This window comes from Castor canadensis, chromosome 17 (assembly GCF_047511655.1).
Source record: "Castor canadensis chromosome 17, mCasCan1.hap1v2, whole genome shotgun sequence".
Lineage (NCBI taxonomy): Eukaryota > Metazoa > Chordata > Mammalia > Rodentia > Castoridae > Castor > Castor canadensis.
The window spans coordinates 48,797,766-48,822,720 of NC_133402.1; the positions used below are offsets into that span (position 1 = coordinate 48,797,766).

Consider the following 24,955-nt stretch of genomic DNA (forward strand, 5'->3'; position numbering starts at 1 on the left):
AGAGGCAGAGCAGCCCCCAGCAAATGAGGGACACTGGACCTATCTTTGGGAGACCAAGGCCCCACTGGACTGAATCTAAGTAATGCAACCTCTCCTTGGAAAGGATCCAGGAGGAGGAGAAAACCTGTCTCATGCTTAAGCATTCATCCCAATGCCCCTCACCCCCTCCCATGCCTTGAACCAGTCCCAGGCAGATGCCATACAGCTGTGTTTGCAGTGTGTGTGTGTGTGGGGGGGGGCTGTCCATATGTAGAGGATGGGACCACCCACAGTGACAGCTCATCTCTCAGGAATCCATCTCCTGCTGCTTATGCCCTCACTGGTGGGCCTGTCCATGCCTGGAGCCAGGTCCCCACTACCTACCTGTCTTTATTCTGGTCCCATAGCAGTCCTCTCTAATAAGTTAATCTTTTTATAGACCTCTTCCACCAACTTCCCCACCAAGCCCAGAACTCACCCTGGGCCCTGTCTCCTTTCCTCATTGCCTCAGGATCTGCATGAAGCTTCCCCCTTCAAAACTTTACCCTGCCTCACTAATCTCCCCTTAATCAGCCTACCATCCCACTTTTCACTCCTGATTGACATCTATTGACTGTAGACAGTCCTTCCTCAAACCTAGCCCACTAGGTCAGGGCCATTGTCCTGAGGAAGTCTTTCTATTGCATATCTCTTCATTAGGTGGTTGACATCAAGACAGAGAAACACCCTGAAAAAAAGCCAGCTCCGTCTAGGGCCCTCTTTGTTTTCTTTTTCTTCTTTGTTTTTTGGTGGGACTGGGGTTTGAATTCAGGGTTTCACACTTGAAAAGCAGTCACTCTACTGCTTGAACCACACCTTCAGTCCATTTTGTTATGGTTATTTTGGAGATGGGGGCCTCACAAACTGTTTGCTGTGCTGCTTCAAACCACAATCTTCCAGCTCTCAGCCTCCCAAGTAGCTAGAATTACAGGTGTAACCCTGTAAGAAAGAACAGCCTTCTGTTTTCTTGCCAGCCCTAAATAATTCTGGGCAGCCCAGAAAGCACTTCTACAAACTGAGTGTGGGAGGTAATCCCTCCACATCCTATAATCCCATCAGGGAGGCTGAGACAGGAGGATCACAAGTTCAAGACCAGCCTGGGCTGCACTGCAAGACCTATCTCAAAAAAAAAAAGAAAACACACACACACACACACACACACACACACACACACACACACACCACTCACCACTGCTCTTGGGCCCCTTCTATCAATGCCTGCATCCCCCAACCCCCTGGAGCCTCAGGCTGAGTAAGGAGATGGGGGTGAATGGAACTTCTGTTAAATGTTCCCTGTGGTCTCCTTCAGGGTTCTGTAGGATGGCCAGACCTGGGGTTGCGAAGATCATCCAGTACTATTTTCCTACTGCCCAGGAAGGCTGGAGCTGCTCTTATCACAGACATGCCCCACCCCCCAACTATCTTGGGACACAGTGCTGTTCATGGGGACCAGAACCTTTTTCCAAGGTCAGGTCTACTCAGCAGTGTCCCAGACTTCCCAACCCTGGAAGGTGTGTTCCAGACCAACCAGACATGCTCTCATCATAGAAGCAGCCCCTGCCCCTAAGGCTGTCACTTCCTACACAGCAAGAATGGGTGACAGCATGACAGAGATGGCTGGAATATGAACAGTAGGGGATACAGGAGGCCCAGCTGAGAGAATGTGAGTGTTCAGATAAATCTAACTGAGGTGCTCCCAGAAAGGAAGGGCTATTGTAAGGGGGTCAAAGGATGCTGGGAGAGGCTATTGGGAAAGGTAGAAGCAAGGCTGTGAAAAGTGTATGTCTACAGCTGTCCTGAGGATCAGAAGCAGGGGTGTGGCCCTCTAAGTACCCTGGTTGCAGCCTCCTGGCACAGCCCTGGAGCTACTCATCAGGGAAGTGGGGCCCCAAGTTTGAACTCCCTCCCATGCTCTCCTGGACATTCCTTTCCCTGGATTTGGACACCAGCTGTCAGATAGCACCTTATATCTCCAACCAAGGCCTTTTTTTGAGGTTCCAGACCTCCAAACTCCTCACCAGAACTACGGCTAAAGTTTGGCAGGTTGACCTCCCTTTAGGTCTCAGCACTGCTGGAAATGCCTGCTCCAGCTCTTCCTGTGACCATGACCACAGTTTGGCTCACCAGGACCACCATAGAAATCTAGCCTGAGTCCCCATGCTAAAAATTCTCAGCTCTGACTTCTCTTCAGTAACCTCCAGTACATCACTCCAAGATGCTTCTGGGGGAAAAATCAAATGCCCTGGCTTGGAATGCAAGCCGTGATCACTGCTGGCAGCTCGAGTTCTCTTGTATGTCCAGCACACCTGTGGCCATTAGGTTCAGGCATTGGCTTAGAAATAGTCTTAGCCTCCAGGAACTCAAATTAAGGGCAAGACTTGGCACTTATTCCCTATGCCTGGGTGCTGCATCTCTGCAAGAGCCAGAGTTGGGCCTTAAGGGTTGGGTGCTGCCCAACAGCTTCTCTCCAGCCAGTCACACAATAGGAAGATTGCCTAGTGTCCCAGTCCTGAGCTGCGGAAGACAGGTGTCTCCTAAGTGACAATCTGAGGCTGCAAGTGGAGGGGCAAGGGCAAGGCATTAGGACAGAGTGATTCAAGACTTGGTTTAACTACCTTCAGGCTAGCATGCAGCAGGGCCGTCAAGGGCATGACTTCTGAATAGCCCTGTTTCAACAAACCTTGTCCCAGGCCCCTGCTCATCAGCACCAGCCAATAACTTCCTCAAAGCAAGATTAGACCCCTCACTTCCATCCACTGGGCTCCTCAGGAACCTGATTGTGGAAGACTGGGGAGTACAGAAAAAGGGAAATAGGGCTTAAAGGGGAAGCAGCTGAGAGCTCCACTAGGTCCTGGCTGCCTCAGAAAGACAGGGAGGGGATTGTCAGGCCAACAGCTCAGGACTTGCCTGGGACAGATCTAGTCAAGGGAGGGGGCTAAGGCTCACTGAGCTCAGGGCTATTCTTGGAGCCTGAGTCAGTGGCAAATCAAGGCAAAGGATTTTTGCCCTGCCTGTCCAGGCAGCAGTTAGAAATGAAATGGGAACTCTGTGCCCCAGGCTACGTTCTCCTAGAATCTCAGAGTAAACACAGAAGCTTCCTCAGGGATGGCCTTGGACCCTCCTAGCCCATCCCAACAGATTGGGGACCACCAGAGGGTGACTCTAGTCCACAGTGAGTTGTTTTCCACATGAACCCGAGTTTCCAGAATGGGACCCCTACAAGGGCACAGGCTGAGCTTGTAGTTCCCTGGGATTCCCACACCCTGTTCTTGGGACAGCCTGGCTGAGGAATGTCCCCCATGGAGCTAAGTGGAAACATCTGGGCTCAACTCCCTGACAGCATCAAAGGCTTCCGGCCTCTGTGTTGCAGCCCCCACGCTTGCCCCTGGCTGAGGACACATCAGCCTGTGGGAAGGCAAAAGGATCCAGGGGATGTAGAACTGGAGGGAAGTCCTTACTCCCCAATGGACTCCATGCCAATGCTAAATGAAAGACAACACAATTCTCAATAGAATACTTTATTGGTGATAATCAGCTGTCTGGATTTGAGGAACCAGAGTGGTATGTTTGTGGTGAGGGACCACGAGCCCTGGCCCCATTCTCTTGCTTGCACAGGCTTCCTGCCTAGAAGCGCAGCCAGAACATGCCGCTGCGGATCCGGTTGTAGTCTGGGAGCTGCTCAATGGGGCCTGTAGGGATAGGGTGGAGTGTCAGGGTGGAGCGCCTGGCCTGCACAGGGACACCTGGCCCTATGCCACACCCAGCTCAGAGCTGCTGCCCACAGCCACACAAGACAGGCTTTGAGTGAAAAGAGGGAAGAGCACATTCCCCCAGGGGTGCAGAGCCTGTCCCTTCATGCTCTGGCCCTTGGAGCCCCACCCCAAGTGCAGGGTGCCCGTTAGCTAGCGGTGGGGGTGGGTGGGAGGGTGGTTATTGATGGAGGCAGCTTGGCAGGTAGTCAGGGAGCTGCCTGGACAGGTTTTCTGAGCAAGAACTCCCTGGCAGCCAAGCTATTGGGGAGAGCCTCCTGGGGGCCTCAACTTGCTTCTGTCAGTGTAGGCTGGGGGTGGGGAGCAGAGGCAGAAAGGAAGGTTAAGATAATGGCCTGGGGAAAAGGACAATGAGCAGACCTTCTAGACCACTCACCAAACCCAGCCACTGCTGGACACTGGTCATAGAAGTACTTGGAGCAGACTTCACGCACCACCTGGGCATCCACTTCCTACAAGGAAAAGCAGAGGGCACACTGAATGACAGGTACTGGGCACCACCTTGGCGGTTAACCTTCTCCAGCTGACCAAGATCTCCCACACATACTGAGAAGCTGTCCTCCCACCCAAAAGGGGAAGTGTGGAAGGCTCTCCCTCCTGTAGGCGTCCATGGGCCCCACCTATCACCACATCCATCAGTGCCTCTGCTCTGCCCTACTACACCACTCCTGAAAGTGGCAGCTGCCTAGGACAACAGGGATGCATATGGCAACAGTGTATGTCAGGCCCCAATTCCCCAACCCACAGTGGTCTGCAAGATTCCAGACCCTCCCCTAGGAACCCATGTTACCGCAATCCGGCTCTCCCACTCAGCCAGGGGGATGCGGCGGCCGTAAGTCAGGAGGCTACGTCCAATGTCCTCACATACAGGAGTGGTACCTTTGCGGTGGGGAAAGGCTTAGAAGTTTGCTCAGTTCAATCCTGGACCCATGGACACACACATAACCTCTAGTATTAGGTTGATGAGGACCTTGCTCTGACCCTAGATCACAACCCTTCCTTCTCTAATATGTGATAAGCTGCTGACTTGGGCCACTACCACCTCTGCACATAAAGCCCAAGTGGCTGGTGGGAGGGAGGGGAGAATATTGCACGATCCTCAAGGTTTTCTTTTCTAACCTTGGTTAGGAACAGGGGCCACACTAGGGGTGTCACTACTACCACTGCCAAGACGTACCTTACCTTCCTCTAGGGTTACAGGACTCACCATCTAAATGAGAAACCAGGGAATTCCTGAGAATGTTTTTGCCCCGAATCACCTCACTCTCTGTAGCACTGGTACACAAGCGCATCCTAAAGTGGGGATACAGGGAGAGAGTGCATTCTGGGAAACACTGTTTTGTATCTTAGCTTTCTACTGTCCTGGTCAAAGGTCCCCATTCCACCAATACTGGGCTGGCACTCACCACTGCCCTTGCAGGAAGAACATCATGTCATCGATGCTCATGCGGTCACTGACAAAGTGTGCGCCCAGCAACCCAGTCTCTGTGTAGCAGATGTTAAAGGTCTGGAAACTCTGGCACAGCTTATTGGTCACAGCAACTGAAGCCAGTGGGCTGGACAGGTGCTGCCAGATCAAGAGTGATCAATATCCCCTCATTTGTGGCCCACACAGCTCAGGAACACCCAACCCAACACCTCTCTTCTCTGAAGACAAGGTTCCATTCTTGCTCCTGGAACTTACCATGCCACCACCATAAGTGCAGTCATAGTGGCCAATAATAGCATTGGCCACTTGAAGGGCCACATTGTCTGGGTTGGCCCAGCCAGGTCCCTCTACCGCAATGGCCACATGGGCAAAAGGCAGGGCATCATCACGGTGGCGGATCTGAAACAGTAAAGGTCAAAGGCTGAGGGACAACCAGTACTTCCTGGGCAAAGAGAACAAATGGCTGGTATAGGTGAAGTGTGCATGTGTGTGTCAACATATGTGCTTGTGAGGCAACAGCCACAGGACCCCTTCCCGATTCCTGAGGCATCTCTGGAGTCACAAAGAGGATATTTCCAGAGGTCTCCAGTTGACAGCACCACCCCCACCAACAGGCAAAGCACCTCACTCCCAGTGAAACGGCACGGAATTAGACTGGGCACGGCATCCTCTTCATATGTTCCAGAGACACTGCTGAAGTGCTTCTGGGCGAGGTCTAGGAGCTGCCTATGCTCCACCCCTGTGGAGAAAGATATTGGTGTTAGTGGCTAATCAGAATCTATAGCAAATGCTGGGCGCTGATGGCGTAGGTAATCCTAACTACCCAGGAGACAGAGACCAGGAAGATCGCAATTCAAAGCCAGCCCAGGCAAGCAGTTTATAAAACCCTATCTCAAAAAAGGGCTAGTAGAGTGGCTCAAGGTGTAGGCCCTGAGTTCAAACCTCAGTACCGCAAAAAAAAAAAAAAAAGCAAGCAAGCAAGCATATGTGCGTCTCTGGGCCCATAGTATCCAAATTACAAAAACTGGTGCTCCCTGGGCACAAGGCCACCTTGCTGCCTTGTTCCTCAGGCTCTACTACAAGCAGGTCTGGCTGTTGGCCCCGAAGGAGGTGGCAAGTGAGACAGACCAAAGAGGTGCTACTGCAGAATTATAATTACTTCTGGGATCCCTGAGAGCTGGGATCACTGACAAGTTAACATTACAAACTTAGGACCCTGTGCCAGAACTCATCTCAGCTCCGTAAGAAGCCTCTGCTGCTCTAGCACCGGGGCTTGTAAGCACTGTCACAATGGACAGCCTGCCCCAGTCCCGCCAGGACTCAACAGTTTGATGTGTCAGTAGTTCACACTGCTCTTGGTCCCTAGGTTCCCTGGCTCCAAAGTCCTCAGTCATGTTCTTCCTATCAGTCTTTGCAGGGAGCATCCTTGACCCTGCTTCCCACTCATAACCAGACCTGCATCAGAAAACCATTCTGAGCCCATCCACTTCTCTCCCTTGTTTCTGTGATCTCCCACCGAGTACCTGTCACATCCTCCCTAGTTGGCCTGCCTCTGCTCCAGCCCACCCAGCAAGAGAGCAAGCCTTAAAACACACATCAGACCATGACACTGACCACACTCCCTACTAACACCCACCATCCTTCACAGCTCTATTCTAATGACATAACTACAATACCCACCTCCATACCTCTAACCCAGTCCCCATTAAAATCTCCTCTACCAGGCTGGTGGAGTGGATCAAGTGGTAGAGCACCTGCCTCTGAAGTGCAAAGCAGAGTTCAATCCCCAGTACAGTTAAAATAAACAAACAAATAAAACTCTCCTCTACTATTCTGTGCCTTCCTTTGAAGATACTTCCCAGCCTATCATCAAATATATATCACACAGCCAATGTCTGGCTCGCCCAACGGCAAAGCCACAAGGAACAAGCCCAGGGTCCTATGTCCTCCACCAGGCCACAAAGTGGATATCTTAGATCCAGGTGAGGCTAAGAGAGATCTGTCCCCTAGAAAGGGGCTGACAGCCCAACTGAGGCATGTACTAGATGGTAAGTGCTTGTGTGGTCAGTCCCAGTGGTGGCAGGACAGAATTCTACTCCACCTGGAAAACACAGGAGAGAGGTCACTCCCCTCAACAACAGGATGGGAACAGGATCCCTTGGAGGGCAAGGTCTCTCCTATGGTCAGAACTAGGGAATCTGACTTTCAATAACAAGGTTGGAGCCCATTTTCCCAGGGCTTCAACAAGCCCATTACTCACCTCCAGCTGCTGCCAACACCATTCGAGGGGCCTTGTAATGCCTGCTAAGGTAGTCAGTCAAATCTGCGCGAGACAGTCTCCTACAAAACATGCAGCCACTCTTCACCAGAGATGCCAGGCCTCTAGTATGTGCATACCTACATGTTGACTGACCTTTAACACCTCTCACAATCTACAACAAGCTGGATCACACAAAATGGGGCTGAGAAGAGGCATGACTTCTCTGAAGAGCTGGCCCTAGCACACCCCTTGGCACCATTCCCCCATTTCTGCCACTCACCCCTCCAAGACCCAGAGGACAGTCCTCATCTAGCCTGTCTAACAACACTCTCTGAGGAGGGGTAAACTGGCAATGACACTAGATTCTTGAGGAGTATGGTCGAATCCTCACAGCCCACTTCCTACTAGAGGACAAGAAGCCACATGGAAGGGATATGCAGATGGTCCATCCAGGACATGCATGGAAACATATCCTAAACAAAGTCTAAGATTCAAGTGAAGACCACACAGCCACTCAAAAAGACCCATGGGGACCATATAGCAATAGAGAAACTATTTCCAATTGGGTGAATTAGGAAAAATAAACACCACAGATAGCTAACCAATCAAAAACAGCCTGAGGGCTGGCGAAGTGGCTCAAGTGGTAGAGAAGCCCTGAGTTCAAACCCCAGTACTACCAAAAACAAAACAAAATAAAAATGCTGGTGGAGTGGCTCAAGCAATAACAGTACCTTCCTACTAAGTGTTAGGCTCTGAGTTCAAACCCCCATACCACCAAAAACAAAACAAAACAAAACCACAGCCTGGAAGGTATGTAGTCCATGGGGGCATGCATTTACCTAACATTCTCACTGGATCCCTCCACAGCCTGGGCTAGAGGTGTGCCCTGAAACGCTGTGGCATGCAGGTAATCAAAGACTACATCCTGCATAGATGAATCATTCTCCTGCATCTCTCGCAGGATCACATCTCGTTCCTTCTCGATCTGTGAGTCTTCCAGGCTGCAGTTCTGCACAATGTCAGCAAGGAGCTCCACAACTAGACACAAGGACATGTTTAGGTGCCCAGTGGGTCAGGAGACCAACGACAGCACAAACCCCCAAGCCTGGTATCTCCTGCTGGTTGCCCTACAGCAAAGCTACAACCCATGGGTTATCCAATTATGTATCCAACCCAGGGGCTACTGGGAGCCTGTCCTCTGCTCCACTGGGGTCCTACCTTTCCAATCCTACCCTCTCCTCTAGGTGTTACCTTTTGGCAGGTCCTTGGACAGCGCCTTGATGTAGTAAGCAGTGTGCTCCCGAGTGCTGTAGGCGTTAAGATGGGCCCCCATACTTTCTACCTCCTTCTCTAGGGCATTGCCAGGACGATTCTTTGTTCCCTGGGGCCAGACATCAAGATGACCAATCAGGAGCCACTCAGGAGCTCAGGAATTCTGTCTTCACAGGCTGAAGTCCCAGAACAGGACCAGTGGTCCACAGTACCTACCTCAAAGCAGACTTTGCACTAAGCAGACTTTGAGTAAACTGAGATCATAGCATCATGGTCCAAAACAATAAGAGATAGCCAGGGTCAGGAGAGAAGGGCATGGTCAGAAAAAGTGTTGTCTTAATATCCAGAGCTCCCATAACAGCTTGACCTTACCAGTACTCCATCTCTTTATTGACAGCCATGATCAGGTAAGCCCATACCTATGTTCAAGTGATGTGACCTACCCTCTGAACCTTGCCATTTATATGACTCTGTGTGTATGCTAACAGCCACCTCTGGGGGTCCAACCCTAGTCCAGTATGTGTGCAGGGGCAGTGGTACCCCACTGTGGTGCCATCTCATGGCACGCACACATGCGTTTACAAAAAAAAAAAAAAAAAAAAAAAATCTGCACATGCATCTCTGACAATGTAACTGCCTGGGCTGGGGTTCCACACTCCTACTCATATCACCATACCCTCCTCCATTTTCCCCTCCACTTATAAAAATTGTGGGCTGCTACTCTACCATCAAGGGATGTGCAGGTATTTCGCCAGAGCAGAACATTTTATAAGCAAGCATGCTTGCCCACACACATAAGCTTGCTATAATGCATGAGCATATATATGAAGTTTCCTAAGTCCATACATAGGCACGTACACAATACAGGCCTGGCCTCCCTGGTGAAAAGTGTGGCTCTATGGGTTTTCTCAGCTCTGGGGGCCTCATCAAATCAGTAATCACTGAGGAAGGTAAGTTCATGTGGCTCCTTCTAGAAAGGCCAGTCAGAGATCACTCCCCAACTGAGGCCTAGAATCAGGAGGCTAACTTTTCTGACCTTCATTCTCAAAACAGGCAGTTCTAAGCCCAGGGAATACACAGACCTCACAAGCCTCACCTTGAAAGCCATGTGCTCCACAAAGTATCCTGCACCATTGTTCTTCTCATTCTCATAACGGCTGCCAGTATTGATCCACACTGCCACCTGGACAAGAAGCCACAAAGAAAAGGTAACAAACAAATCACCATAGTCCCCACTTACAACCCACTCTGAGTAACTCAGCACAAACCCTGTGTAGGGCCTCATGGGCCCTCAGGTGGGGGAAGAGCTGTTCTAGTAGGACCTCTATGATTGGAGGTACAGCAGAGACCATGGCACAGGGGCCAACTAAGTTACATTGCATCACTTCTCCTTCCTGCCCTATTTCCTGACTGGTTATCAATGATACCCAGGGGCATGTTTTTTTTCCTTTTTCTTTTCCACTGTAAAACCTACTTCAGTGCCAGCAGCCTGCAGGCAGATGCCAGACAATGGTTTGGAGCCATAGGTTTGCTCTGGCATGAGATACTAGGAGATTCCCAGGGGGACAGGCCTGCCATAAATCCAAACCCATGTACTCAGGGACAATTTTAACTGTGGCCATTTACCTGGCCTTACTATCATAAAGAAATTCTTAGTCTTTTTCTAGTTGATTCTATTTTGTCTGGTATGAAGCTTATCATTTGCAAATAATTATTTTCTCCACTCTAAAAAATTATACCAAGTAAGAGTTACAGAGGTAAATGTACGTTGGTAATATGACCAAGGTACATTTTATTTATTTTTTTGTGGGACTGGGATTTAAATTCAGGGCTTCACAATTACAAAACAGGTGGTCTACCGCTTGAGCCATATCTCCAGTCCATTTTGCTCTGGTTCTCTGGTTATTTTGTATGGGCTGGGCTCGAACTGCAATCCTCCTGATCTCAGCCTCCCAAATGGCTAGGATTAGAGGTATGCCTGGCCTCAATGTGCATTTTATGCATGTATAGAAATATCACGATGACACTTTTAAAATAAAATTCTCTTCCTAATGAAAAAAAAAAAGAAATATCACAATAAAACACCTTTGTACAATCAATATAAGGTAATTAAATAAAAGAATCAATTTGGAAAAAAATAAAAATAAATATACCCAAACTGGGCATGGTGACACCTCTAATCTTAGCACTCTAGAGGCTGAAATAGGAGAATCAAGATTTCAAGGCCAGTCTGGGTAAAATAGCTGGACCTTGCCTCAAAAACAAAGACAAACAACAAAACATGTGGCCTTTGTTCTGATGATTTTATTCTTTCATCATTAAAGATGGAAACTAAACCAATTTTAGTCTATTATATCACTGGTGTACTTTATCATATTAAGGAACTTTTTTTTTTTAAAGAACTGGGGTTTGAACTCAGGGCCTATACCTTAAACCACTCCACTAGCCCTTTTTTTGTGATAGGTTTTTTTGAGATAGGGTCTCACAAACTGTTTGCTCAGGATGGCTTCAAACCACAATCCTCCTGATGTCTGCCTCCTGAGTAGCTAGGATTATAGAGGTGAGCCATTGGCACCTGATACGCATGTGCTGTCTTTCTCTTCTTTTTTTTTTTTGGTTGGAATGGGGTTTGGGCTTAGGGTCTCACACTTGCTAGGTAGGATCTCTACCACATGAGCCACTCTACCAGCTCTTCTTTGTGTTGGGTATTTCTCAAAATAGGATCTCCCGAACTATTTGCCTGGGTTGGCTTCAAACTGTGATCTTCCTATTATCTGCCTCCAAAGTAGCTAGGAATATGGGCATAAGCCACGAGCACCCAGCCATCTTCTTTTTTCTGAGGTACCTGGGTTTGAACTCAAGGCCTTACACTTCCTAGGCAGGTGCTCTACCACCTGAGTCACTCCCTTGCTCTTTGCTTTAGCTATGTTTTTTGTTTGTTTTTTGGTGGAACTGGGATTTTAACACAAGGTTTCACATTTGAAAAGCAGCATCAAACCTCCAGTCCTGCTACAGCTTTTTTGAATAGGGTCTTGCATTTATGCCCAGCTGGCCTGGACACCTATCCTCCTATTTATGTTTTCTCTGTAGCTGGGATAACAAGCTCACACGCAGCTCTTACTGGCTGAGATGCAGTCTACAGAACTTTTGCTTGAACTGGCCTCCAGCCTCAATCCTCCAGATCTCTGCCTCCCAAGCAGCTAGGCTTACAGGTGTGCACCACCATGTCTAGCTGAGAATCTTAATTTTTTAATAGCCTCCTGGTATTAACACTTACCCTACATGGTCTAGCCTTTTATTATTTATTCATAGCTGACTTAAGTTGTAAAATCTTACATAGACATGCATTTTAAATCCAGTATTTTCCTCATTAATATAGTAGTGAATTAAAGAAAAAAAGATACAACATTTTGGGATTACAATCCACAGTATCTCTTGATTATAACTGGCACCATTCTTTCTCTGGAATGGAAGCACAATAGTAATCCTGACAAATCTATGGTATCTCCAAGTCCATGAAATAAATACAGTATTCTCTACAGAGCTTTTAACAAGCTTTGGACCAGTTTTTTCATACATGCCACATAACAAGAAAGTTGCCCACCACATTTTCCTGTGTCCATAAACAACTATATCACAGAGAATTACTTGTTCCTGGAAAACTGAAAGAATTTGTTAATAAAAACATTTAGTCCTGGAGTTGGTGTGTTGGAAATGATTACTTCTTGGGTGTCTTCTTACCTATTCATATATCTAGTCAAAATTTCTATACCAGAATCAATTTTTGGAGAATTTTTTGGAAAACTGCCCACTTCACTGTAATCTTCACACACATTTCCTTTTTTCTTCCTTCAGAACTATGGATCAAGCCCATAATGCCTGGTTATGGGTTACATCCCTAGTCCCTAAATCCATTCCTTGAAGTGCATTCCTGGTCCAGCCTGGAGATTAAGACCTTGGCAATGAGGCTGACAGATCTGGACCCTTTTAAGTCACATAAAATCTCTCAATACCATTTTCTTTATTATATGATGGAGACATGATCACTTCTATCATTTAGGCAGCTGAACAAAAAGCTGGAAAAGAACTTGGCCCCCTGCTGGTAGGTATCATGTGCTAAATAGATGCTGACTATAGTTGAGGACTGTCACATGAAGTTAAAACAAGGCTGGTAAAAGGAATAGGAAGAAAAGCCGTCAGTGAATGACCCAAAGTCTGAACCCAAACTATAAACGGAGTACTGGAGTCCAAGGTCACAGCAAGACCTAGGAAAGACTGCAGATCCGATCTGGAGAACTGGCGCCCACTCACCGTGCAGGTAGGCTGGGAGGACTGCTCGGAGGCCACACGCAGCCCGTTGTCTAACTGGCTGACCTGAGTCTCCGGCACGTTCTGGAGGGCCTGGGCGAAGGTTGCGGTACTCCGCAAGGCAGACGTCCTCAGCAGGGCCGGCTGCGGGAAGTAGACCGCAGCAAGTGAGGACTGGGTTGGAAGCCATTGAGGACCGGCTGCCCCAGAAATGGGACCCCTGTGCTCGCCCGGAGGCCAGCACCAAGACTTCCATCCCCGCCCTCCACCGTGACCTTCCCACGTCCCTGACCCTGCAACCTCCAACCTCGACCCGCCAATGCTAACAGCCCGCTCCTCAACCCCGTCACGAAGCTTTGAGCCCTGCAACTCAGCGTTGTTGCCGCCATCTCACCGAACGGCGGGTGCGCAGCAGCACTTGTGCTCCAGCGCTAGCCGCCCGGCAGACCGCGGACGCCGCCATCTTCTAGTTCCCGTCAGCCCTTAGTCGCGCCGCGCATGCGTAGAATGGGCGGGCGGGGAGCCTGAGGCGCAGACGCAGTACGGAAGACTTGGCTCTCGGCCTCCCCCTGGCGGGAGCGCTGGATATATTAACATATTTACGGGTCTCTGCCCAAGTCAGTCCACTTGTCTGCGCGGACTCGCGGGTGGTTCCATCCGTCCCCCTCTTCCACCTCCCTGAGGAGGCAGAGACACGGTGTTTCTCACCAACCACAGAAGTCCGGGATCCACTGTGCGCGGGGAGCAGAGGTCTAGGTCTACGGATCCCAGCCCACGGGCTAAAGCACCAGCGTAGGGTCCTGGGACTATGAGGCTGACGCTGGAAGTCGTTTTTTTTCTTTTTCTTTTTCTTTAAAAGAACGAAGAAAACCGGGCCCAGTGGCTCAATGGCTCACGCCTATAATCCTACCTACTCAGGAGGCAGAGATCAGGAGAATTGCGCTTCGAAGCCAGCCTAGGCAAATAGTTATGGGACCCTATCGCAAAAAAACCAAAAACAAAAACAAAAAAATCACAAAAAGGTCTGGTGGAATGTCTCAAGGTGTAGGCCTGAGTTCAAACCCCAGTATCACAAAAAGGCGGGGAGCGGGGTGGGGGGAGAGGTGGCTCAAGTGGTAGACCACTGCCTGGAAAGTGAGAGGGTCTTGAGTTCAAACTCTAGTACCGACAAAAAAAAATTTAATTTGTGAAATATGAGTCTTTATTTGAAAAACAAGGCAAAAACAGAACAAAACAAACAAACGTGTCTTTTCTGTATTTGTAATCTTTCCAAAAATCATTCCTATAGTTAGAATAAACTGTATAAAAATCAGACAAAGCCATGCGCCAGTGGCTCACGCCTGTAATCCTAGCTACTCAGGAGGCAGAGATCAAGAGGATTGTTGTTCAAAGCCAGCCAGGCAAATAGTTTATGAGAACCTATCTTGAAAAACCCATCACAAAACTTGGGCTAGTGGCGTTGCTCAAGGTGAAGGCCCTGAGTTCAAACCTCAGTACTGAAAAAAAAACATACTTAGTGTATATTGATTAATATTTTGTGGGCTAAAATTATATTTTCATGATGCTGGGGATTGAAAATAAGGCTGTATGTATGTCAAGTAAGCAGCACTCTACCACTTGAGCTTTGTCCTCAGCCCTAAAATTATGCTTTAGACATGAAAAGTAAAGTGAAATAGAATATTCTAAGCCATCTATCTTTCTTGTTTTTTAAACTATTTTTTTGGTGGGACTGGGGTTTAAACTCAGGGCTTCATGCTTGCAAAGCAGGTGCTCTACCACTTGAACCATACACACCTCCAGTCCATTTTGCTCTGGTTATTTTGGATATTGGGGTCTCATGATTTATTTGCCCAGTCTGTCCTTGAACCGTGATCATCCCTATCTCAGTGACCCAAGTAGCTAGGATTACAGACATGAGCCATTGGCACCTAGTTTAAACATTTTTAGAACAGCTAATATTTACAGAATAGTTGAGCCAATGGTACAGAAATTCCTTATACACCCGTATACACACACACACACACACACACACATACATCATATGCTAGTATAGTTCATAGTTCATCTGTTATGGCCCTTTTTGGGTAGCCAGGGGTACTGGGGTTTGAACTCAGGAACTTATCACTTGAACCACTACCCCATCCTTCTTTGCTTTGTTTTTCAGATAGTCTGGAACTTTTGACTAGATCCTCCTGCCTCTGCTTAGTCAGTAGCTGAGATTGTAGGTGCCACCACACCCAGCCATTTGTTACAATTAATGAACCATTAGTGGTCTATTATTAACTAAAGTCCATAGTTTGTTCAGACTTCCTCAGGTTTTTTTCCTAATGTCCTTTCCTAGGAGCCCATTCAGGATTCCATTTGTCTGTCTTCTTAGGTAACTCTTGCTTGTGACACATGTGAGGGGTGTGTGTGTGCTTTAAACATAATTATTTGTCATTATACAAGAATAAACACTCAGATGTGTTCATTTACTTTCTAACTGGATTAAGAACAAAACAGAAGAATGGAAAATGTCCACTATTCAAACAAAATGGATGTCTTAAGAGATTGGTATATGAAATGTCATAGTAGTGGTAGGAGTTTTCCAGAAATATGAAAATAAAGTCATTACCCAGATCCCAGTTGGGAAAAATATCTGAAATGGTGAATTCCAGACTCCTGAAAAACACATGAAACACCGAAGTCCAGAGAGGATGAACAGGTTCTCCAAGAGGTGAAATATTCTGAACTTGACCATGAAAATGGATCATTTGCTAATTGGTCTTGATTCAGATTGACTTTGGGGAAAATTGGCTTAAAGATGAATCTCCTTCACAGCAAATCATTTTTATTTTTCTCTTCCACTTTTTTAGAAAATCTTGCCAGGTGCTAGTGGCTCATACCATAATCCTAGCTATTTAGGAGGCTGAGATGAGGAGGATGGAGGTTCAAGGTCAGCCCTGGCAAATAGTTCTCAAGTCCCTATCTCCAAAATAACCAGAGCAAAATGAACTGGCGGGGTGGCTGATGTGATAGAGTGCAGCTCTGCAAGTGTGAGGGCCTCAGCTAAAAACCCAGTCCCACCAAAAAAAAAAGACAGACAGAAAAGAAAAGCCAGGTGCCAGTGGCTCGGGCCTATAATCCAAACTACTCAGGAGGCAGAAATGAGGGAGATCACAGTTCTAAGCCAGCCCAGGCAAACAGTTAGTTCCCAAGACCCTATCTCGAAAAAACCCGTCACAAAAAAGGCTGGTGGAGTGGCTCAAGGTGTAGGCCTTGAGTTCAAGCCCCAGTACTGAAAAAAGAAAAAGAAAGTCTGTCTCCAAAGGTGCAAAGTAACTTTTATTTTCTATAATTCAGTTTAACATTTTTTCACACTTTTGTCTTTTTCTTTTCATTCATTTGTGCAACAAATGTTTACTAAGCACCTGCTGTGTTCTGGAGCCTGTTCTAGGCACCAGAGATAGACCACAGGAAGGCGATATTTGAGGCAAGATTTCATTGAGGAGGGTAACATGAAGATCTGGGAAAAGCAATCTAGGCAGAGGCAGCAGCAAGTGCAAAAGCTCCAAGGTGGGAATAAGCTTGGTGCTTTCAAGATACAAGAAGGCCACTTCGTAGGCAGGAAGTGGGGGACACAATGGGCTGAGGATGGAGTCAGTGAGGCTGGCAGGGACTGGATCCACAAGACTCCATAGGCTGTGATCTGAGGCTGGAGTCTCATCTACAGGGAACAGAACCACTGGAGGCTTTAAGCAGGCAGTCCTGGGCTATGATTTATAGGACTTTTTTGTGTTTTTTGCAGTGCTGGGGATCAAACTCAGGGCTTCATACATGCTAGGAAAGTAGTCTACCACTGAGCTACACCACCAGCCCTGACTTATGTTTTAAATTAATCATTCTAGGGTAGAAAATATCAGTGATATCAACCACATGAAAATTTAAAGTGTCTATGAAGAAAAACACTAATTAAGCTATTTTCAAATTATGTCACAAAAAGCCAATTTCCTTAAAATATAGTTTTCATAAATCCATAATTAAAAAACCATAAACTCAATTCAAAAAAGTTCAAGCTCTTGACAAACATTGATTGAAAAGAAAATGTGAATAGCTCTTAAACATTTGGAAATATGTTTAATCTTACACTCAATAAAAGGAATGGAGCCAGGCACCAGTGGCTCACACCTGTAATCCTAGCTACTCAGGAAATAGAGATCAGGAGGAACGAGGTTGGAAGCCAGCCCAGGCAAATAGTTCAAGAGACCCTGTCTCGAAAAAACCCATCACAGAAAAGGTCTAGTGGAGTGGTTCAAGGTGTAGGCCCTGAGTTCAAATCGCAATACCGCAAAAGAAAAAAAAAACAGGAGGAACAGAAATTAAATCTCAATGAGCAAAAAGGGATAAATAGTCAAATGGCCAATAAACACATGAAAAGGGCTGGCAGAGTGGCTCAAGTGGTAATGTGCCTGCCTAGCAAGCGTGAGACCCAGAGTTCAAACCCCAGTACTGCCAAAAAAAAAACCACCACATGGAAAGTCATGTAACATTAGTCATCAGCCACATGCAAATTCAATCACAATGATACTAATAGTAAAAGAGTTGGCCATATCAAACGTTGGCCAGGACATGGAGCAACTGGGACTCTCCTGTACTTCTGATAGGAAGAAAAATTGTTTCAGCGCCTTTGGAAAACTTTGGCAGGATCTGCCTAAACTGAACATGTGAATAAATAATGCAGCTCCACTCCTAGGTATATACCTCAAAGGAAAGTGTAAATGTGGGTATCAAAAGCCTTATGGGAAAACGTTCATAGCAGCTTTATTTTACTAATCCAGAGCTGGAAATAACCCAAGTGTCCAGCAATAAGAAAGGGGAACCATAAATTGTTCATTTATGCCAAACTGCACCACCGAGAATGAGCAAACATTTTCCTTTACTGGATTTGAACTCTGAGCGTCACACTTGCTAACCAGGTGCTTTACCACTTGAGCCACTGCACCAGCTCTTTTTCATGTTGGGTATTTGAGATAGGGTCTTGCTTTTTTGCTGGGGCTGGTCTTGAACTATGATCCTCCTGATCTGTGCCTCCTGAGTAGCTAGGATTACAGGCATGAGTCACCAGCACTGGGCCAAGAATGAGCAAACTCTTGCTGTATGATCCATCTATATGATTCTATTTTATAAAATTCAAACACAGGCCTGCCTGTGTGTTCAAATTCAAACTCACACTTGTAATCCCAGTTACTCGAGAAGCAGAGATCTGGAGAATTGTGATTTGAGGCCACCCAGGGAAAACAGTTATTGAGACCCCATCTCAATTAATAAAAATCTGGGCATGATGGTACTTGCCTGTCATCTGTGCTACATGGGAAGCATAAATAGGAGGATTGAGGTCCAGGCTGGCTCAGGCATAAATGTGAGACCCTATTTGAAAAAAAACTAAAGCAAAAAGGGATGGACGTGTGGCTCAAGAGGCAGAGCACTTGCCTAGCAAGCACAAGGCCCTGAGTTCAAACCCCAGTACTGCCAAAATTTTTTTTAAATTCAAACAGATAAAATTAACTTGTGAAAAAATAATGTACAGGAAACAGATAAGAACTATAGCAGAATTCTCATCAGAAACTCTGCAAGCCAAAAGTCAATGAAGAGCACCTTCAAAGGGCTGAAAGAAAATTTAGGAGTGACAGTTGGACTGTCTATCTTTGGAGAGAAGAGGGGAGGAGAAGAGGGAGTTATAACAGGAGGACAGGGGGCATCTTGGCCCAGGTGGTAGTCACAAAGGTGTATTCACGTTGTGAAAATTCATAAAGCTACAGGCTTATTATTTACACGATACTGTTCTGTATTCTGCTTAATAAAAACATGTATAAGAAAAACTACATGGAACCCCCATGAGCTCTGGAACCTTTGGTAAGTTATTTAGCCTTTCTGTACTTCAGTCTCTTTATCTCCAAAATTATATCCACAGGATGGTGAGTCACTACATTACCTAAAGCAGGCATTCAGTGCATAATGATGTTTCAGTCAACCATAGACAGGCTCCATGCCAGTGGTCTATTGTCTGCCAGGTACCGGTGCCTCACGCCTGTAATCCTAGCTACTCAGGAGGCAGAGATCAGGAGAATTGCAGCTCAAAGCCAGCTCAGGCAAATAGTTCTTGAGACCCTATCTTGAAAAAACCCATCACAAAAAAGGGCTGGTGGAGTGGCTCAAGGTGTAGGCCCTGAGTTCAAACCCTAGAACCGAAAAAAAAATTCTATTGCCTAATGACATTGTATCTGACTTAGTCTGTGTAAATCTGTGGTATCTGAACAGTAATGAAATAACCTGGTGAATATATATCCTGCCATTAAGCCACACACGACTTTATGAAGAGCCTGGCATGGACTGTTATGTAACTGTCAGCATAATAAAATTATCATTATTAATAGTATTCTATTTGTGAGGAAAAGGTGGAATAAAATAAAATGAAACTATTCATTTGTATGTTCCCAGGCCCTCCTGATGTTGGCTACTTTTAGGGTGGGCAGCTAGGGCCTAGAGCCCTGAAATCCACCCCACTCATTCATTACACACCTGTGATCCTGCAAAATTTACAGCCAATTGGGAACATACGCTCTCTTTAAAACACCCTAGGCAGGGTGTGGTGGTGATGCATGCCTGTAATCCTAGCATTCTAGAGGCAGATTTGAGAGAATTATCCATTCAAGATCAGCCTGAGTTACATAGTAACCTCAAGGCTAGCCTGAGCTACACAATGAGATCCTGCCTCAAAAAACCGAAAACCAAACTGCCATCAAAACACAAAAAACAAAACCACCCTCTTTCTGTCACACAACCTCTTCCTGCAACCACCACATTCTGGAGCACTCCTCCAAAGAGCTCACCTCCGCCACCTCAGTCCTCCAAAATTGTGCCCGTCAAAATAACCAAGGAGCTCCCATGTTGCTAAATCCAAGGGCAAAACTCAGTCTCATTTAATGAGATTAGCCACCTCCTCCTCCTCTGAGAATCATATTCTTCTGCCCCAGTTCCCAAGCATTTTGTGTTCCAGTCCAAAGTACCAGGGCTCTGTCCTAATACCTCCTCCCTTACGTATCACCACTCGCCTTCTGGACACTGTCCAGCCACAGGGTTTCTCCAGTGCTATTTTTACCCATTACAACTCCTGACTCTCCATCACAGTGGATGTTTGAACTTGAACACAGCTAAAGATGAACTTTTCCAAACCTGTTCCACTCATCTTGTCTTTATCACAGTAAATAACACCTCCATTAATGCAGACTAAAAATCTAGACAGAATCCAGGTGTGGTAGCACACATCTGAAATTCCAGTACTAGGAAGGCTGAGACAGGAGGATCCTGAGTTTGAGACCAGCCTGGGCTACAAAGGGAGACTCTGTCTCAAAAAACAAAGCAAAACAGGGCTGGGGCTGTAGCTCAGTGGTTGTTTGCCTCACATATACAATGCCCTGGGTTTGATCCCTAGTACCCCTGTAAAAACAAAAATCTAGGAGTCACCCTTGATTCCTCACCCTCATAATCCTCACCCAGTCTTTTCAGCAAATCCTGTCCCAAATTATTTATTTGTTTATCTTAGAGACAAGGTCTCAATTTGTTGCACAGGCTGAACTTCTGGACTCAAACCATTTTCCAACCTTAGCCTCTGGAATAGTTGGAACTGCATTGCTGGGATTACAGATACACACCAATGTACCTGGCCCCAAATAATTTATAAGTCTGGTTACCGATCCTCTCTTCCTACCCTCACTGCTACCCTGGGTTAAAAAGGGAAGGCCAGTGAAGTAAGGAGACAACCAGGAGATTGACGTTATAGACACTCAAGGAAGGAGTATTTCAAGAGGTTGACCACAAAACGAAATGTTTCTATAAGATCAAGTACAATTGGCAAAAGAGCAACTGGTCATGGCAAGGACTTGCCAAGTTTTTGGTGACTCATTTTCTAGAATTTACTTAGGATCTTGCAAACTGAATTTGTAACCCATTTCTTTTTTCTTTCTTTCTTTTTTCTTTTTCTTTCATTTTTTTGTGATATTGAAACTGGAAACTAGGGGGCAGGGACTTTCTGGGAATCTGTACCCTGCAGACCACACATGATTGAACCATAGGCCCAATCAGACACAGGCAAAAAAGCATACATAGTGGGCATTTGAACAAGCCAATTGTATTGGGATATGGTGGGCTTCACTTCATCTGGAGAAGGAGAATCTTTATAAAACCCCTAAATAGCCAGGCACCAAGTGGCTCATGCCTGTAATCCTAGCAACTCAGGAGGCAGAGATCAGGAGGATTGCAGTTCGAAATCAGCCCAGGCAAATAGTTCATGAGATCCTCTTGAAAAAATCCATCACAAAAAAGGGCTGGTGGAGTAGCTCAAGGTGTATGTCCTGAGTTCAAACCCCACCACTATAAATAAATAAATTAATTTAATTAAAATAAAACCTCCAACCAAAGGAGCCATGAGAAGCTCAGTCTTTCTCAATCCCACCTACGTGGGTGTTCAGTCTTTCTTTACTTTAATAAACTTCTTCTACTCACTCGTTGTCTGGGCTCATCATTCCTTGACTGACCCTGGGCAAGAATCCGACAAACTCAAAACCAGAATCAATATGGGAGTTTAAACTCAGGGTCTTGAACTTGCTAGGCAAGTGCTTATCACTTGAGCTATACCAAACAGCCCTATAAACCCATTTCTTCACCAGACTTCCTTTCTCCACCTATTTCTGAGGCATCCTTTATCTCTTCCATGATTCTCAAACCTGCGCTGTGCTCTGACTGGGAGGCTCTGACACTCACTTTACTCTTCTTGCTCCATATTTATTTCATACATGTGTAAGAGGTGCTTAAACTGCTTTCGCTGAAAAGCACTGACTATTTGGGCCACCAAATGAACTAAAAACAGAAAAGTTTGGCATCTCTGTCTCCATTTTGTACCTGTTGTCTTTGCTCTGAGCCATTATCTCCTGCAGCCATCTTGGAATCAAGGAATGGCAGGAATAATCAATAACATCTTTAGACAAGGGGCTGAACAGTGGAGTCATGCAGGATAAAGCACCCCCAAATGAGGACAATTATCTATAATGACAAGGCTGTACCCTGGAACAGGAGTAATCATGTCTTGGGAACCAGATTGTTCCCCTCAACTGATGACAGAGATAACGTCTCCAGAAACCCTGAAGAACAAGGACCGAGATAATGGTCAACCAGACCCCACTGCCCACTGGAACACACCTGTGGCTAGGACTGTTTAACTATGCATACCTTTTGTTCCCTGCCCTAATTCTTTGTCTATTTAAAGCTAAAGCTCATGTCTGTACCCGAAGATGGCTGAAGATGGGCTGAGTGCTTCCTTTTCCTGTTCCCATAGTGTGTTCCAGGCTGTAATTAATCTCCCTTCTCTGCCCTTCACTGTGTCTCTTTATTTGGCTTATAGAGGCAAATGGCCAAACTTTATACCCAGGAGTCTGGGCCTGGGGTCTAAAACTCTCATTTTACATTCACCTATTTATTGTCTTAGATTTTTCTTTTTATGTTATTTTTTAATTTTATCTTGGAAAATGTACTTAAATAGCTATGACATAACATTTAGCATTTTTATCATTATTATGCACACAGTTTAGTGGTGTTAAATAAATCAACGCTGTTGTGAAATCATTGCCACTATTCCTGGAACATTTTCATCATCCCAAGTAGAAACTCTGTACCCATTAAGCAATCACTTGTTATTTGCTCCTTCCCCCCAACCCCACCCCCGCCCTTACAACCTTTTTGCTTCTTTCTATCTTTATGACTGCCTATTCAAATGTAATGAATTATATTTATTGATTTTTTTTTTTTTTGCCTGTACTGGGGTTTGAACTCAAGGCTTCCTGCTTGCTAGGCAGGCACTCTACTTGAGCCTAGCCTCCAGTCCTTGATTACCTATTCTAGATAGTTCACATGAGTGGAATCATACTTTTGTCCTTTTCTTCTGGTTTATTTCATTTAACAAAATGGTCTCAAGGTTTATCCATGTTGTAGCATATTTAAAAATTTCAAGGACTGATAGAGTGACTCAAGTGATAGAGTGCCTACCTAGCAAGCAGGAAGCCCTGAGTCTAAACCAAAGAATTTCAAGCTGGGGACCCATGGCTCACACTTGTTATCCTAGCTACTCTGGAGGCAGAGATCAGGAGGATTGAGGTTTGAAGCCAGTCCAGAGCAAATAGACAGACCCTATCTTGAAAAAACCCATCTTAAAAAAGAGCTGGTGGAATGGCTCAAGGTGTAGGCTATGTGTTCAAATCCCAGCACTGCCAAAAAAAGAAAATGATAAACTTTTGTTATGTACATTCTACCACAAGATCATGCTATGTAGCATAGGCTGGCCTCAAACTTCACACCCTCCTCCTTCAGCCTCCCTAGGGCTGGGGTTATAGACATGTACCACCATGCTTAGCTAGGAATGAAATTCTTTTTTTTTTTTTGCTGACACTGGGGTTTGAACTATTTGCCTGGGGCTGGTTTCAAACCGTGATCCTTCTGATCTCTGCCTTCTGAGAAGCTAGATTACAGGTGTGAGCCACTGGCACCTGGCTCATTTTCTTTTTTTGTTATTTTCTTCCTTTCTATTCCTCTTCCTCCTCCTTCCTTGATGCTGGAGGGTCAAACCTAGGGCATCCTACATGCTGGGCAAGCACTCCATCACTGAGCTATATCCCCAACCCACCATCATAATTATTCTTTATTTTTTCATAGGACTAGGGTTTGAACTCAGGACTTTGTGCTTGCAAAGCAGGCACTCTACCCCTTGAGTCATACCTCTAGTCCATTTTACTCTGGTTATTTTAGAGATGGGATATCACTATTTGCCCAGGCTGGCCTCAAACCCTGATCTTCCCTATCTCAGCCTTCCAAGTAGCTATGATGACAGGTGTGAGCCACTGCACACGGCCTATATTTATCCTTAAGTGTACATTAAGTGGTGTTAATCATAGTCACACCACCCTTATTGATTTCCAAAGCCTTTTCATTATCCCATGATCTGTAACCATCAAGCAATAATTCCTTATTTTCTTCCCCCCACACCCCCAGTCCTTGGTAACCTATGTTCTCTCTCTACTCTAGGTACCTCTTGTTTAAGTGGAATCATACATATTTGTCTTTTTGTCTGACTAATTTCATTTAGCACAGTGTTTTCAAGGTTCACCCATGTAGCGTGTGTCAAAAGTTCAACATGGCAAGTAAAACATTCTGTTGTATAGAAAATCACATTTTGGGCTTGATTTTCTTTTTTTTTTTAAGATCTCATATTTTAAGCAAAAAAAAAAAAGGTTTTCTCAGCCAGGCACCAGTGACTCATGGTTGTAATCCTAGCTACTTGGGAGGTCAAGATAGGGAGGACCAGAGTTTGAAGCAAGCCTAAGCAAATAGTTCATGAGGCCCCATCTCTAAAATAACAAAAACAAAAAAAATGAACTGAAAGTGTAGCTCAAGTGGTAGAGTGCCTGCTCTGCAAGCTTGAAGCCCTGAGTTCAAACCCCAGAAGTAGAGAGAGAGAGAGAGAGAGAGAGAGAGAGAGAGAGAGATTTGAGAGAGAGAGAGAGAGATTTTGTTCTCATGCAGCCTAGCACTCAATTCTGAAAAAATATTTTTTTGACGGTACTGAGACTTGAACTCAGGGCCTATACCTTGAGCCACTCCACCAGCCCATTTTTTGTGTGTGTATGTGTGTGTGTGTGTGTGTGTGTGAGTGATGGGGTTTTTTTCTTTTGAGATAGGGTCTTGTGAACTATTTGCCCAGGCTGGTTTTGAACCATGATCCTCTCGATCTCTGCCTTCTGAGTAGCTAGGATTATAGGCGTGATCCACCGGCACCCAGCTGGAAAAAATATTCTTTGCCTAAGTGGCCGGGGT

General features: G+C 45.9%; 1 protein-coding gene and 1 non-coding gene across 2 annotated transcripts; both read right to left on the minus strand.

Annotated features, from left to right (window-relative positions):
- Nucleotides 1–3,520: 3,520 nt before the first annotated feature.
- Uqcrc1 (ubiquinol-cytochrome c reductase core protein 1) lies at nt 3,521–13,903 on the minus strand. Its single transcript, XM_020162687.2, has 13 exons — nt 13,452–13,903; nt 13,061–13,201; nt 9,846–9,932; nt 8,729–8,858; nt 8,317–8,515; nt 7,478–7,557; nt 5,841–5,956; nt 5,473–5,616; nt 5,195–5,355; nt 4,996–5,081; nt 4,579–4,667; nt 4,165–4,240; nt 3,521–3,707 (listed from the first exon to the last, which is right to left on the minus strand). The coding sequence occupies exons 1-13, from the start codon at nt 13,518–13,520 to the stop codon at nt 3,643–3,645; spliced, it is 1,443 nt and encodes a 480-aa protein (XP_020018276.2). The 5' UTR covers nt 13,521–13,903; the 3' UTR covers nt 3,521–3,642.
- On the minus strand, nt 10,209–10,343 carry LOC141418700 (small nucleolar RNA SNORA42/SNORA80 family). Its single transcript, XR_012443354.1, has one exon. It is a non-coding gene; the product is annotated as a small nucleolar RNA SNORA42/SNORA80 family (small nucleolar RNA).
- Nucleotides 13,904–24,955: the final 11,052 nt, after the last annotated feature.